The sequence below is a fragment of the Myripristis murdjan genome, chromosome 8, assembly GCF_902150065.1.
Source record: "Myripristis murdjan chromosome 8, fMyrMur1.1, whole genome shotgun sequence".
Classification (NCBI taxonomy): Eukaryota; Metazoa; Chordata; class Actinopteri; order Holocentriformes; family Holocentridae; genus Myripristis; species Myripristis murdjan.
The window spans coordinates 4,461,060-4,478,542 of record NC_043987.1 but is presented as its reverse complement, the minus strand read 5'-3'; the positions used below and the strand labels follow the sequence as shown (position 1 = coordinate 4,478,542).

At 40.7% G+C, this 17,483-nt stretch overlaps 1 protein-coding gene across 5 annotated transcripts; it reads right to left on the bottom strand.

Moving 5' to 3' along the window:
- Positions 1 to 1,032: 1,032 nt before the first annotated feature.
- LOC115363472 (SWI/SNF-related matrix-associated actin-dependent regulator of chromatin subfamily E member 1-like) lies at positions 1,033 to 16,906 on the bottom strand. 5 transcript variants are annotated; one of them, XM_030057707.1, is made up of 12 exons: positions 16,808 to 16,906; positions 16,167 to 16,219; positions 14,145 to 14,188; positions 13,196 to 13,294; positions 9,147 to 9,239; positions 7,778 to 7,909; positions 7,230 to 7,401; positions 6,859 to 7,031; positions 6,267 to 6,368; positions 5,435 to 5,753; positions 3,779 to 4,204; positions 1,033 to 2,614 (listed from the first exon to the last, which is right to left on the bottom strand). In XM_030057707.1, exons 2-11 carry the CDS (start codon positions 16,171 to 16,173, stop codon positions 3,780 to 3,782), a joined length of 1,566 nt encoding a protein of 521 aa, XP_029913567.1. In that variant the 5' UTR covers positions 16,174 to 16,219; positions 16,808 to 16,906; the 3' UTR covers positions 1,033 to 2,614; position 3,779. The 5 variants fall into 5 exon arrangements, with proteins under 5 accessions (XP_029913567.1, XP_029913565.1, XP_029913570.1 ...); XM_030057705.1 differs by having other exon boundaries at positions 1,033 to 4,204; XM_030057710.1 differs by lacking the exon at positions 3,779 to 4,204.
- Positions 16,907 to 17,483: the final 577 nt, after the last annotated feature.

Here is a 17,483-nt window from a genome sequence, read left to right as displayed (position 1 = left end):
AAAATCTGACAATATCTTTGAAATAAATCACTGTCTGATTGTTCATGTTTTCTGCATTACACTGTTTTTTTTTTTCCCTAAAAGAGGAGTAGTACTGCAAACAAGTGAACCTTTTGACAGGTTTCCATTTTTCCCCCCACTGTGACCATATTGCTCATTTGCTTTTTTTTTTTTTTTCCAGTGGTGACAAGAATGGTTATTTCAGTCAATACTGAAGAGTAAGATTACTCTTAAACACAGCAGCCTCTGGAAAAAAGGAACCTTATGGAAAATACAGTGTAACCTTTTTATGAATGTAAATGTCTCTATATGGATACAAGAGATGACACAAATACCTCAGGATATTATAGTCACTGCTGACAATATTATTATAGTTATTCAAAACAAAGCTAAATCTTTCTGCCATGCAGCATCTAAGAATAGGCCATTTAAAAAATAATGGTTCACAAGAGCAGCTGTTTTACTGTGGCCTTTTCATCTAAAATAATGTGACCATGCAGGCACTATACTGAACCCCTCAGAAATGAGAAAAATAGCAAAAAAAAAAACCATCAGAATGTTACTTTAAAAATAGTATCAATCTCATATTTAAATGTTTGTGTGAATTTCTCATTTTCATTTCACTTAACCAACCTCTGCATTTTCTGTTAAAGTTTGTGAAAGTATTTAAAGATGATTCTTTTCTAATGTCCTGGTATATATAGGCATTTTGGATTATTTTTAATAGCCTTTTCCTTCATGTCTTTGCAAGAAACCCAGTAAATTTGCTCAGTTGTCACAGGAATTAAACTACTATATTTTCCCCCACTTCCTCAATAGTCACATAGCAATTTCTTTTATATCTATAGATAACCCTCATTGTCACTAAATGCATGGGATCAATATTATCCAGAGTTTTGGCATTAAGATTTTTTTTCAGCTTTGTTTTTTGTTTTTTAAATAAACTAAATTTTAAACACTTAAACTAAGTTTTCTGAGCAGCAGGCAATTACTAGATTAAGAGATGAGGAAAAAAAAAAAGCAAAAAGCCACTGAAAGGCAGAGAGAGGTCATCTTTATTTGGATAGATAAGTTTAGACAGTACAAAAGAAAGATGCAAAAAACACAGAGGCGTAATACTAAAAACAGTCTGGTTCAAGTAAGAAAACAGTCCTTTAAATGCATAAGAGACTGAGGTTACGTTTGAGGGCAGCGTGTGCATTTGTCTGGTGAAGTTAAATGGTGGTGATGTAGTCTTCATGGACAGTCTGAGTAGTTAAAAAAAATTACCTTAGTATTTAGCTTATGGTACAGGGGCACATTAAAAACTTATTTTAAACATCCTTGAATACATCTTATATTCAGTGTCAATTTGTCAACTACATATCTCCAAAACCACTGGAAGACTGGCTAGAGTGACGCACGGCTGCAAATCCTTACATCCTGAATTCCCATAGTTGATCCTGTTTGTGAAATAATGTTAACTTCATTGAGCCCGGTCGGCAAACTCCTCCCCCCTCCACAGAGGTCAGAGGTCAGCTACAGAACAGGCAGAGGTTCGCTGACCTGCTCAAGGACACTTCAGGAGGGAGGACACCTGCTGACATGACAGTGTTACATCCATCTTGTGGCATGGAGGGCTCAAAGAGCAGCTGACCAATCAGCACGCCAGCTGATGTCATGGAAAAGCAGCCTGCTGTCAAGGTGAGCATGTCATCAGTGAAATCAGCTGCTGTGCAGTCTGACTAAAGGAAAAACCTGCATTTTTTTTGGCCCTCCATGGAACAAGAACGGCTGCTGGCGTCACTAAGAAACCTGAGCGGACGTTTGGTTTTTACAGATGCACTGGACAGATTTGGGCAGCTTACAAAGTTGCTGATGTAACTTTTGCAGCCTGATGCGTCGTCTCCAGCCAAGCTAGCATTGCCAATTGTGTTTCTATTCCAGAGGATCAAACATGCATTTTATGTGCACATGGGTGACAAAACAAATTCCCTCACAGTTCAGGTGTGTTGGTAACAAGTGGTTGGAGTTAACGCTCTGTGCTGAAATGCAACACGGGGCTCCTACACATTTTTTCATTTCACAACCCGTTACTGACTGGATCTGAAGACTGAAGCTGTCTGCATGATGTATACTTGTAAACAGCCACTATTTGTAAATAGTGGCTGTTTACAAACACATTTTCCAATACTTAGCCATTTTTTTCCCAAACCTGTGCACGACCCCTGAACACAAGCCAAACTCAAACTTGTTTTAAATGACATCCTTTTCCAGAGTTTCATATGAAAGCAGAATTCAATTGCTATATAAATCTAACAGATTCTATTATATATCCAACAAAAAAAACACAAAAAAACAGTAATAGGAAAAACAGATGCGACAGTAGTAGTAGTAGTAATAGTAGTAACGTAAAAGCACACAAAGTGAAAACTACAGGGTCGTGAGGTTTCGAATGATAAAGAGTTGAGGTCCTTCCATGCCAGGTTGACCCTACATCACGTCAAGGTTTCAAGGAACATCCTATCTCCAGATATTAATTACACCCAGTGAAGCTCATGTACATGCTGTTACAATGTTACCATGCCTTCCCACCATAACTCCTGACAGAAGTCACCTGAAGTCGACTCAGTTTCTGCAACCAGAGAAACAGAAGACTGAGTTAACCACTTTCACTTTGTTTTCTTGGGTTTTGAACATGGACAAGCTGGCCAGGCACATTAGCACTGCTGCGCTGCTGCAGCTAGCCACTGGTGAGCTCTAATCAGCCTTCTAACGGCAGGAGGACAATGCAGTTGCCAGTGAAGAGTTGGTGATCTGGGATTTATGGTCAACTTGACTGCACATTTAACCGGATCAAAGGTCAGCGTTGCTATTCTTAGGTCATTTATGAACATGGACCCAGCCAGCGGTGGAAATGTATCGGAGGATTCAGAGGACACTGGACAATGTGAGGAGTGAACGGTGGTGACAGTGAGATAAGAGTGCAGTCAGATTATGTGTATGTAACATGTTGGTCAGCCCTCTGTCATCTGACGGCACCCAGATGTCATAGAGCCTTCAAGTGCTCAATGGAAACACCGCATTTACAAGTTTACGAGCACACCAACACCACCTTGAACCAGTAACTCCCTATCGGAAACCGGGAAACAGAAATGCTGCCCCAGTTTGTGGGTTGGGATTTGTAAAGGTTTTTAACAGCTCCCACATTTCTGTGCGCCAGTCAAGACGTAAGCAGGAGGTCTGATGTTGGAAATACGAGCTTCAGATGTTGCACTTGAAGGCAGGATAAGTCTGCACTCACTGTCCACTCCTTGTTTTGTCCTATAAAATCTAGCAAGCACACGTGGGATAAAAAGAGGAATGGCCTGAGAAATGCCAAGAGCATTAACTCAGTGGGGTCAACTTATACACTCTTTGGTGATATCTGAATTACCATACTCAAACCATTAAACCAGGCATGCTGAGTCAATCATAAAGAAATATTAACAGATTTTACTGATTCCACAGTGAACCCCATCCAAATCGTAATCTCCCCTTTCCAAAAAGATTTTTGTTTGGATCCAACCAGATATCTTTCAAATCCCTATCAGTGTTGATGTTACTGACCTCAACTGCAGACCCTCAAACACTTGCCACTTCCTCTCCTTCCCCAGATCTGTTATATAGCCACTGTATAAGTCCCGGTTCAAACTTGCTGCACAACTGCAGCACTGCTGCTCCCTCCAGAGGGACTTCTAAAATAGCTACCACTGTATATCTAGCTAACCCTGGGTCTAGACTGACTATCAGGTCTCACCCTATTGGCTGGTCTGGCTGGGGGGTGGCAGTGGCGGTGGCGGAGGGGCTGGTTCTTCTGAGGTCGGTGCGGGGGGAGGGGGAGGTACTGGGGTTGTGGCCAGGGTAGGGTTAACTGCGCTGGGGTTGGCTTCCCGGGCAGCTGGGGGATCTGGAGCTGCTACAGCCGCAGGGATGCTGTCAGAGCATGGAGGTGCACTACCACTACCACCTCCACTAGCACTGCTGCTGCTGCTGCTGCTGCTGCTGGTGCTGCTGCTGCTGCTGCTGCTGCTGTCATCACTGGGGGCGCTGCTGGGAGCAGTGATGCTCTCCCTGGGAGGATCAGAGGGAGGAGCGGGCTTATCAGGGGAGGAAGAGGCGGGGTCAGATAGGGGAGGCTGGGGAGGCTGAGGGTCTGCGGAGGATTCTGCAGGCGCTGGCTCGTCTGAGGAGAGAGCGAGAGAAGCTTTTTATGAATGGATGTGTCCATGTTTACTTACTTGAATGCGGTTATTTAGAAAAGGCCATACCAGTGATTTTGAATGTTTTCCCCATTTACAACAATTAGCCACATTTAACACTGCAACAAACCAATTTGCAAGTTATACAGTGGTTCTAAAGATTTCACAACATGTCACCGAAATCCCTCATGTTTCAAAGGAATTCTTGAACTCTTGAATTCTTGTACTTAGATTTTGTAGATATTACAAAGATACTAAAGATACTAAATCACTGGTATGGTCTTTAAGCATGAGCTGTTGCATTCACTCTGATGAGCGATGTCCCATCAATGTTTTTTGTGTCATCAAATGGTGCCTTATCATCATCATTTAAAAATCATGATCATTATCATATTTAAAAATGTAAACCACAAAGATGGACAGAGGGGCAAGTCTGTTCAAAAATCTGTTTTTTTTTTTGGTCAATTTTTATTTATATGAGGTCCAAATAAAAAATACATTGTTTTCCAGGAAGTAAAACTAATGGGAGTTAGTATCGGGTACTCAGTGTGGTCTGATGTTTTTGTCCATTAAAACACATCTGTGTGTGGCAAGTGTCACTGATCAACTTTACAAGTCAGCAAAACCAACTCAAGTGAGTAAAAATAGGATTAGTTAATCATTCAGTCAATTAATTATTTAATAGCTGTGTTAAAAATAAGCAGCCAATCGCATGATTCCTTCGTATTTAATGGTCTTTGTAACTGTTACTGGACTTAATTTAGAAAGCACAGAGTAAAAACAGACATCTTTACAATTACACTAATAATGAAACACTTGCACTGCGAGCATTATACACAGATTGGGCTGCTTTCTATGTGCAATTTAAATAGTTGTAAACAGACACAATTGTGCGTGAAGTAGTCTAATGATTGATTATGCCCCTTACAACACATACAGTTCCCACGACAGCTGACGTGAAGGGAGCGAGGATGGAGACGGACATCATGTACCTGTTGGATATCAGCTCGACATGTTCCTTATTTTAAGGCTGAAAAAGATTTGTTTACACTTGAATCAACTTTCTTTCAAAATAAACTTTAGACGTGGGAGTTGACTTCAATTTGTTCATTTTTTTTTTTAACACCCAGCAGTGGTAGGGTGTGACAGGGTGTGTGTGTGTGTGTGTGTGTGTGTGTGTGTGTGTGTGTGTGTGTGTGTGTGTGTGTACCAACCTGTCTCCATCGGAGTGGGTTTGTCCTCCTCCTTATTCCCTGAGATGGGGTTAGCTGCAGTGCTAGCATTAGCACTGCTCTGCTCGAGGCTGACAGCAGATTTGCTTGCAGCCGCCGCCTCCTGCTGCTGCTGCTGCTGTTGCTGCTGCTGTTGTTGTTGTTGTTGTTGTTGTTGTTCCTGAGCCTGCTGGGCAGCTTTCTCGGCCTGCTCAGCTGCCTCACGCTCCCTCTCTTCTGCCCGTCGCCTGGCTGCCTCTTCAGCAGCAGCCATCTCTGCTGCTAGCTTCTCCATGTCAACTTCAACCTTCTGGCTGCACAGCTACAAACAAATATGGATATATTACCACCAACGTCTCTGAATACAACTTCCCCAATACACACTTCAGCCTCTGTGGCTAGCAGACCAAATACATAGTAAGCCTGACATTTTAGACTTTCATTCTGGATTGAAAACAAAGCAGAAATACCACCACTTTGGACAAGTTTACTCAGGAGTAATCTTAAGAACTTTAGTTAGCAAATACAGGTGTTACTGATGACATAAATTAAGGTGTTCCATTTATTCTGGTCTACCTAAATGGAGCTAAGCCTTGATTAATGCCATTAGACACATCTGTGTCTACCTGCTATTCAAGTGGTGCTGTGAAAAATGTGGACAGTCATCCCTACAACATCAACAGAGGTATTCAGTCAAAGATGTCCTGATAATTGATTTTGTCTCTATCAGCCAGACCTAGTTTCTAGCTGCATGTCTACCTGTCAACAAACTCAACAACTACTCAGCTGCCCTTCAGACCAAACTCCATGTGTGACAGCAGCAGTGAAGGCATACCCGTTTGAGTTCAGTGTTAAAGGTGTCAGTGGTCTCCAGGAACCGCCTCTTCTTGTCTTGGTGGCGATCCTCAATCTGCAGAAGCTCTGCCTCCAGCTTCCTCTGAAACAGCCACCAGGTCAAGGTGACAGAGTGAGAGGCCGTGTGTACTATTTATATGCTGTTGTTATTTTTTTTTTTTTAACTCTTTCACAATAACACTTTATTGCACCCATTTCTTTGTCTTCGTCTACTTCAAATACCAAATTCTGCTTCTCTTTTTTCCCCAAACAACCCTGCTGCCTTGTTGCTGGCTATAAAGTGAAATGCATAATTTTTCTGTATGCTTAGGAATTTTGCTTTTCCTAACAAAGACCCGCCTGACACCGGGTGTTGAGAAAAGTGAATATAGAACTTTTCATAACTGAGTGTAGGTTAGTAGGTCAAATAGACAGTTGTTTAAATGGAAAAAATGATGTGGAATATTCCTTTATGCAGCAAATTTAAAGGATAATACTAAAGTCTTGAGTTCTAATGGCAGTGGTGGTAAAATGATAGTAAACTTTACATCTGTAAGTGTTATACAGCGACAGTTTGTTTGCTGCAAACCCACCTGGTGCACCATGAGCGACTGGACCTGTCTCTTCAGCACCTGCATGCGGGCCGTGGTAACCACTGAGCGGACGTCTGGCACCACGATCTCGCTCAGGATGTCGCTGATGAGCCGGTGGTTCCTCTGGAAGCGGGCCGCTGCCGTGTGCTTCACCGAGAAACCATCATCATAGTCTGGACAGAGGACAAGAGGAGACTTTACTCAGTAAAGAGAGGGATGGAGGTCACTGCTGTGAGGTAACTGGCTTATGTGATTTAGTGCTTAATTCATTACCAAAAGTATTTCCACTTTCCAGACTAATGCACTTCATAACCAAGTCACAGACTAAGCTTTTTAAAATGTAAAAATGTATTATTGTTTGCAAAACTTGCCATCGGGGTCTTCAGCCGGCTGGATGCTCATATACGGCTCTCCTTTGTCCAAGCGACTCTGCCTCTGCCTGCTCTCCTCCTCCATCGCCGCCTCTGCCCGGTTCTTAGCATTAACATATGCCAGATAGGCCGGCGAGTTGTGGTACGCCTTCAGAGAGTCGTTGTACTCAATCTAGGTGAAGGATGGAGAAAACGCATGTGGTGAGCTGAGTAAAATCATCACACACAGAAAGGCTGTTTAAGATGATTGACAGGGAATTTATTACTGATTCCATCTAGGTTTACAACCTATTTGTCTAGATGGTATATCAAGTGATTGATCATGCAGTTTAGGTAACACGTTAATTGTGTGATAAATGTTTTAAATTGAAGTAGTAATTTCTACTGCTGTCGAAACTGCACAGCCACAAGTTAGTCCTCTCATTTATTTACACTATCATTCTTTCTTAAACGTGGATGCAGAGGTAATCACACACAGAAGATGATGCTCAGTGTTGCCGTTGACACACACAGTAAGGTAAATAGCTTGTAAAAAGGCCTAAATTCACCTTCTCTGCCTCGTATTCGTTCAGGTAGTCCTGTTTCTCTTCGTCAGTCAGGTCCCTCCACATCCCTCCGATAATCTTTCCAATCTCCCACAGCTTCAGGTCCGGGTTGGATGCCTTCACCTGGTCCCATACCTTACACGTGCACACAAATACAGGCGCAAAGACACGTACATGCACGTAGCACAAGCAGGTGCAGGTGCGCGCGCGCACACACACACACACACACACACACACGGAAACAAAAATCACATATGGTCACTACAGGGAGACTGCAGCCAATTGGAAAATACAAGTTACAACAGGAAGGGAAAGTACAGTTGAGGGGGAAAAAAGGAAAACCAGGAAGAGTTTCATTCCATATGGAGGTACTCCATACTGTACTATTTGGGAAATGTGTGAATGACTAAATAAAGAGCTGCTTTCTCATGCAAAATGTTTGTATGAGAAAGCAAACAAAATGGATATAAAGCATGAAACATTAAAATTGTCAGGGTGTCTACAGGCATCAGTTATTTTTAGTGCTTTGTAAGACCTTTTCAACATATAATTTAACTGGATTTAGGGCTGATTATTGGAAAAAGACTCATCTTAGATTGCAGCTGCTATCTTCATAGTTATTTATTTTTACACAGAACGTGGGACAAGTATGCACCAAGATTTTTGTGGCTTTCACTCTACAGACAGTCTGGTTTCTGGTTTGTAGAATATGAGAGCTATTCGGCACTAAATTTAGAGTTTTGTAATATCAGAAATGCTGAATGTCTTGCAAAAGAGCTTAAATAACTTTGACAAAAAAAATCAATACATTCAATTATACAAAATGTTGATTTTGATGTTGATTAAATTAAAATTCAAGACTATGTAAGATTTATAAAATTTGTTTCAAGACATTATTAAACTTTTTAAGCTGCAGGCACCCTGATTCCACTGTTATAAATGGTAAAAGCAGAGAGGCACTACAAGTCTATAGGAAGTGAGGACTGGGAGAGATGGATCATGTATGCATGCACTAGGAGAGGCTGAGTTTTCATTATCAAATTATCTATGACAAACACAGAAGGCTACAACAAGACAAGGAGGCGACGGAGCGCTGGGCTCCGGTCGGACATGGTGGTGGTGGCGGTGGTGTCGCAGCTTGGCTGTCTTCCAACCTCAAACCTCTGCAACCTTTCACCCCCAAGCCACAGCCACAATCATGTTTGGGGACTGTACCATCTGGGGAAGAGGGATGGGTTGGAAAGGTTCAGGGTGACCTGCCCAAATTCCATTTGGGAGGTGTTGGGAGGAGGGTGGGTAGGGGGCGGGCTTGCTTTGCCATCCCCCCCACTGGACAAGCAGTAAAAGCAGACACCGTGGATGGGTGTCTTACCTTCCTGCTTACCTTCCGGCTGTACCGCATGTAAGGCATCAGTGGCTTGTCTGGAGGTTTGGGAGGCTTTGGGACGGTGATGCCCGATGAGTTCTGTAGAGAGAGAGAGAGAGAGGGGGGAAAAGACAAGAGGAAGAGAGAGAAGTGCAAGGGGAATAGTAGAGGGGACAGAGAGAGGGGAGGCAGGTGAAGAGAAGGTCATATTAGAAGAGGAGCAGCAAGACAGGAGAGGAGAATGAATGGTTTGACAGCAGTTATAAAGGAAAGCAAAAGAGGGGAGAGCAGAAGAAAGAGAGGAGGGGGATTACAAGGATGGAAATAACAGGATTAAGAGCAAGAGATGGTCAGAAAGGATAGACAGAACCAAAGAAACAACAGTCAAAAAGAGTTCACAATCATGGTGATATTACATAAAAACATGTCTGAGAAGTAAAAAAATAAGATGGGTGCATAAAAACACGGCAATATAAAGCACTGAAGTCATTCCTGATCATCTATTTTAAGTAACTCCTGCCACTTACTTAAGGTACTTAATTCTTGTAAAAAGCTGTCAAGTTTTTAGCCGCCAAAGATAGCATGGATTTAGCTACTTTCAGGAACTGCCACAAACAAAACTATTTTTAAAAACTGATGAAAGAATGTAAACAGATAGGAGTCACCAATCTGAGGCTGGCCTGACTGCCATGGAGGACAGCAGGAGCTGCTGTGGCCTGCTGCCATGTCAAGTCATGTGATTTGGATGCTGCAGGATGGGCACAGGGCCAGCCACGCTCTCTTCTTTGGCAGAGGCCTGGCTACATTAGACACTTAAGTCTCATACAAAAGTGCTTTCAAAAATGTAATGATGAACTTCACTACATGTGGATGATATGCATCTTTTTTTCTCCTCTCATTACCTTAGTAGTGACTGTAAGTCCTATTTTACAGACATCTTTCATCAGCATATTTCAACTTGTTAAGGAAGCAGGTGGCGTTAAAAAAAAAAACAACAACCAAAAAACACTGTATACTCAAAATTACTGTTACATTATTTTTTGGCAGACATTGCCCATTATCATCTACTCAGACATGTTTGGAGCAAATTCAAAACTAAGGATAAAATTTAAAAGAATGAGAACAGGTTTCCCTTGAATACACTCTCCCTTACCAATTTAAATTCGTTAAAAGTCAGAATTATTTTTCACAAGGTCGGACATTAAATAAATTAAAAATACAATAAAAATAAAATGTCTGATGAACGGTCCCATCCATGACTTGTGCTTTTTTGGACAATGGGGTTATTTTAGGTTTGTGTTTTCAACTACAGTGGAAATTCCAGAAAATTCCATTCCCCATGTACAACCACTTTATGGTTTTCTATTGTACCTTCTACCACCCAAATCATGGCAAAGGACTATTTCATGTTATTCTGGCATGCAATGAAAGGCAAACAGTGACCTGTTTCGAGGTACCCAATGTAGTATTTTCGGCCACTAGTCACAGTGCACACCAGTAAAACCAGATTACCTTACATAACATATTCTTAGAGTACACCATGAGTATGGGAGTGATGTACTACTCGCGGCAATAATGCAACTTTCCAAATTTTCCAAAATAAGCCTTTGCAAATGTCATTTGAGGTAGGGAAAGCACCTCATGGACACACATAGTGTGTTTTGGTGAGAAAGTTTCAATGCAAATAATACAAGGTGTGTTTACAAGGAAAACTACATTGGGTGCCTTTAAGACCTCATGTGCACAGTGACAAGCAGCATCCTTGTGGATGCAGAACACCGCACACATGAGGGCGTCTCCTAAGCCTGCTGAGATGCAGAGGAAGGCTCTGGTAGAAGGGGTTAGGGAGAGGCACAAAGGAGACTGATGACAACTTTCTTTCTTACAAGGAAGCTGTACCTTAAACACAGCTTGTTTGGCCTGCTGTTTCAATAACTTTCCACTTTTTTTAAATAATGCCCGAGAACGTAAAATCTTATTCTGTCTTAAAGTCTTATTCTATATATTGCTTTCCCAAAGTGCATCTCACTGGGTGAAAACCTAAAATCCCACGATGCACCATAACAAGTAAGAATCTAACCTCACTTCAATTTCTTACCAGTAATAAGACAGTCTACGTAAATGTGAGCTACAAACGTTTACTGAATGAATATGGAGAACAACACTTCTCTAGCAACACTGCCTAACTTTGATTACAACTTCTTCTTCTTTTTTTTTAAAATCAAATCTAACAAAGTCCAGGTTTTAATCTAAAGGTTTTGGACATGTTAGGTTAGCTAACAACAGGGAACATAAGGAGTGATAAAGTATTAACTGTTGCCTCCTGATGTTTTTGTTCCATCGTCATCATCATCATCAGGTGCGACTGTTAGCTTGACTCGTCTTGTGTGTCACTGACTCATCAGTGGCCTGGTAGCCGTAGTGCTCTGTACACTAACTAGTCTCTAAATTCCAATTCACTAGCAACTGCTTCACTACCTCCTGAACTAGAGTGTGGTTTGAGACACAACCAGTGTCTTTTTACACTTAACAAATGTGCTAATCACCTACAAGCTAAATCTGACCTCAAATCACATTCTAATTTCAGTCCTGTAAGACCCTGCAGTCGATAAAAATCGTTCTGGCCACTTAGCTGCTTGTGACAGAAGTGTGTGACAATTCCATTTTGCCTCACAAACTTTTAAAGAGACAGATTTTTATAAAGCTAATTATAAAATTTGGCTTTAATTTACATTTCATTTTACAACTAAAACTGGCAGATAGGTCATTGGCTTGCCTTTCAACTTTTATAAGACTGTAACTGACAAGAGGTCCTAAAAACAAAAAAGGTCTTAGCATAACTACAGAGACCATTAGTTATTAGTTGAAAGGTTAATTTTGGGTCATTAGGATGCTAAATCTCAGTTATGTAGTTATGTTATGTGTTTTTTCCAAAATGTTAAAAGATTACAACCTGATATTGGCAATGAACTTGACTGACCTTAACAGATGTCTTAAGATTGTTTTCTGAGCCATTTGACTAGGAGTGAATGAGCTCAGAATGTATGGCAAAACTCACTTCAAACCATCTTTACTCATGGTAAATGTGTGTACAAATTAATATCATGAGGGATGGAAAAAATGAGCAAAAACTAAGAAAAAAAATGCACATGAATTGTCAAATATTTTCCTTAAAATATTCCAACCCTATTAGCATAGCCCATTAAAAAGCATCTAGCCAACTAAAATGTACACAAAAAGACTAAGAATTTTAACCACAAAGATGTGGAGAGTCTAAAACAGTGGAAATGTTGGAACTAAACTGGCATTATATAGCAACTACTACTGAATTAGGAGTCATTGTTTTGGCAAATGAAGCCAAACTGTTGTAAGTTCAGCACTAATGCACAGTGAAGGGAAACTGCTGAGCAAAAGGAAGCTGTTAGCATCATGCACTGAGCAAAGATTGTGGCATATCTGACTATATGACTGGGGGGTGATGATGACTGTCTCAAAAAAGACTGGCTGGGGGCTGTGAACGAGCTGCTGAGGCCTGATGAGACACTGATCACAGGATTAAGATACTCCAAAGATTAAATCATGCAGAATAATGAATTTCTACCCCCAGATCCAATTTGACTGTCAACTCATGGTGTCAAAACTGCACTGATAAAGAACACTACGATCTATATTTTACTGAGTGTGATTTGTGACCTTGATTTGATAGCAGCTTTCTTCCATCCCTTCACATTGTTCATTCATGTTTTTTCTTTCCTCCACAACTGCACCCTATCTGCCAATTACCTTATGTCCTTTCAGCGTTTCTTGATTTATCCCTCATAGCATAAGTTTTTGGGTTTTTTTTTCTCAATTCGTCATTTACTTCTCTATGTTTTAGGCATTTAGCCAAACATGCTGATCCGAAGCAGTGGCCATCAGTGGATCCCGCTGTTTAAGACCCAGTAAAAACTTCCTTTAATGTCTGTTGTTTGCTTTATCTTCCCTCCCTCCCTCTCATCCTCATCCCATCCTTCTTTACATTATTTGTCTTCCAAATCCCTTCATCAATTCATTACCCTGCTGGAGCCTCCGGAGCTCCCTCCCAGCCGGAGGTTGTTGTAGGCCAGATGGCTGTAAGGGTTGTAGCCCACAAACCCTGGGGTGGAAGGCATTTGCTGATGGAAGACAAATGAGACAAAACACGAATGAGAAATGGCTCACAAACAAGAGGAGGAAGAGGGATAAACATAAGTGGGAAAAAAAGAAACAAAAAAAAACAAACAAACATGAAAATAGTACTTTTTTTTTTTGCTTGTTTGTAATGGTTTCCACACATAAAGTCATCATGCAAGGCCAAAAAAAGGCAATAAGCTGGCTGGCATTCAGGACAAGTGCACAACATGTGAATATAGCATGTAGAACAAAAACAGGCACAAAAAAACTCTGATGATTGCCTATGAAACGGAATTTCCATTTAACAATCATGTGACAGACAAATTATCTCGTCAGATTTACAGTGTTGTGCCCTGCTACTGAATGTAAGCCTGATGAACCCAAAAGCATTAAAAACAAGCATGTTTTCTCAACTGTCCTACTTCTACACCTCCTCACATTGTACATGGCAAGCTTTGAAATCAACTGAAGGCTTTAAACACTTCCTAAATTTGGCATTCCAAGACACTTGTCTCTCAGCATCAATAATACTTTCTACAGGCATGAGGCAAACCGTCCCTGTTCATCAAAGGCCTCTAACGACAATTTTAAAGAAGTGGCGATATGGCAGTAAAACGGGAGAGTACGCAGAAGTGAGAGCGATGACGGAGGGCTGAACAAGATCTGTAGAGTGGCATCAGTGTGTTTAGAGAAGGAGAGAAGAAGAATGAAAGTAATACAAAATGCAGAGAAACAAGAGGGGAGAAAGTGAAAAAGAGACAGGAAGAAACCAACGGAGCTAACACGGCCCTCCAGCCACTGAACAGTACATGATAAGACAGAAACTTTGAAAAAGCAGTGGAGTGTACTTACTGTTGTGGGGGCGGGGGGAGGGGGAGGGGCATAAGATGGCCGTTCTGTGCAAGAACAAACAAACAAACAAACATCCTAAATTGTCAGTTGAATTTCAAAATCATCCCACAGTGTCCACTTCCCATTGCAAGTTCTGTTGATCACAACAATAAAAAAAAAAAAACAAAACAGCAGGTTCCCACTTTCTGGATGAAACATCGCAACCAGGGCAAGACCTACAGAGTCCCACCTCACACGTTTTATCCATCAGGCTCTGAAACTGACCAGCAACTGTGACTTGTACATGAAACACTTTCTGGGAAAATATTTTTTTGCCCAACACCAAAGTGAAGGTTACACCCAAACTGTGCTGATAACATTCTGACACTTTGTGGCTACCAAAGAATTTGTTTGTGACAAAGATGCACGATATTGGATTTTTTTTTTTTTGCTGATGTTGATACTTTCCAACTGTTTTGGCCAACTGGTGATGGTGATACATGCACACATTTTTTCCACCTAAGTGCAGAGATCACCAAGTGTCCACTGTGGTGGAGTCAACATGTTATTTTTACGCACTCGTATCGTGATGGCCCACTGACAGATGCAGACACAAATACAATGGTTTTTAAAATATACACATTGACTGGTTAAATCAATAAACTACTTCAACTTAACATGGCTAACATGGCATATTTGGTTTTCTTTCAAACAAAACTGAGATTCATCATACTTGGAAGGCTTGGAAGATACTCTCATTGAGACAATCCAGACATCAGAAACAAACTGCGCCAATCTGACGTATTTCACATCTTTTTCATTTCGAACCGATGCAGATATTTCATTTGAAAGCCATGTGTCCCTATTTGTGACTTTTCCAGGGCATAGAGATGGCACTATTTAATCCCAGTTTCAAATACAAAATACCACCCACATATGATAAAACTTCCTTGTAAAACTGTTTCTTTTCCTTAAAAAAAAAAAAAGAAAATCTCATCACGTTTTTCTTCAACATGAGTTATCTTTCTTTTTAACTCTCACGGTGTGTCACCAAAGCATCTTGGACAGCTGATGAGCTTTACACAATTTTGCCTATGATTTTCCACAGAAACCTACAAGCTAAAATTAGCTTTAAGCTCAGTACCACTATCACAGTTTGAACTGGTGATGAAAGCAGAGCACAAACAATCAGAGAGTAGCGTCACCAATATGAGGATTTGTGGAGTTGAGAGCTCATATTCTGTGACTGCATTCATATGAAAATGTAGGGGATTTCTGCACAACAAAGTGCCTGGTAAATTAGTTCCAACATGAAAGACACAGAATCAGAAGGAAGTAACCCTTATTATCTCATTCTCAAATGCATGCATTAATAGGAAACTCGGAAACAAACAAAGTTCATGACCTGAAATTACTACTGTGGCAACAAGCAGCCTCTCGTTCAGTATGTATACATACTGACTTGTAAATATCAAGAGTGGGGAAAAAGGGACGCATAAGCAGATTTTTTAAAAATATATTTAATCATGCACAGGCATGTGACACTGCCACGATTTAAATTATGAAGACGGAATATAAAAAAATGACCACAAAGTCTGCCTGCACTGGAACACTTTAAGTTGAGTGAACTGTGAGAAATATTTCACATACTTCTTTCAGTTGGGCTATAACAGTGCTACTACATCTACTGCCATTATTAACAACAACAGTGGTAATAACGATGCTACTAACACAAGTACTAATAAGAATTGAGCAAAGTAGCATTTCACCTTCGTGTTACCTTCAAATTTACTATTTATTTATTTTAATCAATTTGGGTCAAGGGTCAATTCAACCTTAGCAATTTAAATATTTAATACCTTAAAATGTGTAAAGGAAAACATCAGGTTAATTTTATGTTTGCCCACTTGTCCCTGTTAAATCATTATTCATTATAGTCATTAAATATGAAGACATATATCTATAAGTATAGATAGACAGACAGCTAGCTAGGTGTGCCGCTTCCATTAGTGCTTTGTGAGATCACATTAGCGGTTTACTCACTTGACATGGTGGAGGCTGGACTAGGGAGTGCAAACTATTTCCATAGTATTGACCTGGAAAAGAGAAAAGGGCATTAAAAATATTCCATGGAGTAACACATTTAGCCGTTGCTGTGATTGATCACACTAAGAGCCCGGAACAGAGAAGAGACCGAGAGGAGGAAAGCGAGCAGTGACTCAGGCAGCGGAGCATCACAATGAATGAGCAGCAAGCCGAGCTAATGCTAACGCTAACAGCACTGAGCTCAGTCCGCTGTGCCGGCCCGGTCCGCAGGCGAGGCCGCGGCAGTTAGCCCGACTCGGACTCTGCACCTTCTGCTTCAATTTGTCGATTTTAGAGTAAATTTTCTCCAAAAGACAGCTAACGCAAGGAACATTGTCAAGCAAGCTGGGCCTTCACGCTATACAGCGTTTGCCCGTTGTTTGAAGTCCAGCTAGCTGTATGAAGCTAACCTTACCTAACATAAGCTAACTACCAAGTTAGCTAGCAGAGCTAAGGCTAAAGCAAGTAAAGTTTGAACCACCTTTACATCAAAGTTGCGCTGCTGTCAGTCTATTGAAATGGTTTAGTAAAGGTCCCAACAAGTTACTCCAATTCTGATTCAAAAAATTAAATAATAATAACAATATATGTGTACTCACTCGACCCTCCTTTGTTCCCTCGACACCGACGCGCTTGTTTGCACTTTGCGCACAGTACTTCCGGGTTGCCAAGTCCGTTCTATGTTATCCTCCTATCTGGTTGCACTTGTGTAACAGGCTTACTTTTTTTAATTTATGTATTTATTAATTTGCCAAAGATAACACTACTGAGGTGACAGAGCAAATTTCCAAACGGATCTACCCCAAAACTCTCCATTTTAATATTGGCCTTAACACCAACATATCACGTTAATTCACAGTAACACACAGCACTTTTCAACACAACCTGGCAACAATGTTCAAGACGTTCTATTGTATGTTATTAAGACATAACACAGACGACATATGTAGTATGGCTGCACGATATGGATGAAATTTCATATTGTTAATGCCAAATATCTCGGTAATGATGCAATATACGATATGTCTATAGGTTCACACTTATTTAAAATTTGAAGTGTAGCAACAGTGAAAATTCAACATTCTTCCAAAAAGAGCACAATAATACTAAATGTGCATCGAGAATACAGTTACTTCATAAAGTATTCTATTGATCAAAACAGTCCAATCACTGTTTAAACTATCCCTAACCCTAAATTTGATATTGTCCATCTATGTTGACATATTAATGTGGCATATGTGCATATCAAGACAATATGATAAGGATATATTGTTC

Coding starts and splice junctions, on each gene's coding strand:
- LOC115363472 (XM_030057705.1), bottom strand. Junction 7,402..7,777: donor ACGAATACGAGGCAGAGAAG/GTGAATTTAGGC, acceptor TCCTTCACCTAG/ATTGAGTACAACGACTCTCT. Junction 6,369..6,858: donor AGTCGCTCATGGTGCACCAG/GTGGGTTTGCAG, acceptor TGGCTGTTTCAG/AGGAAGCTGGAGGCAGAGCT.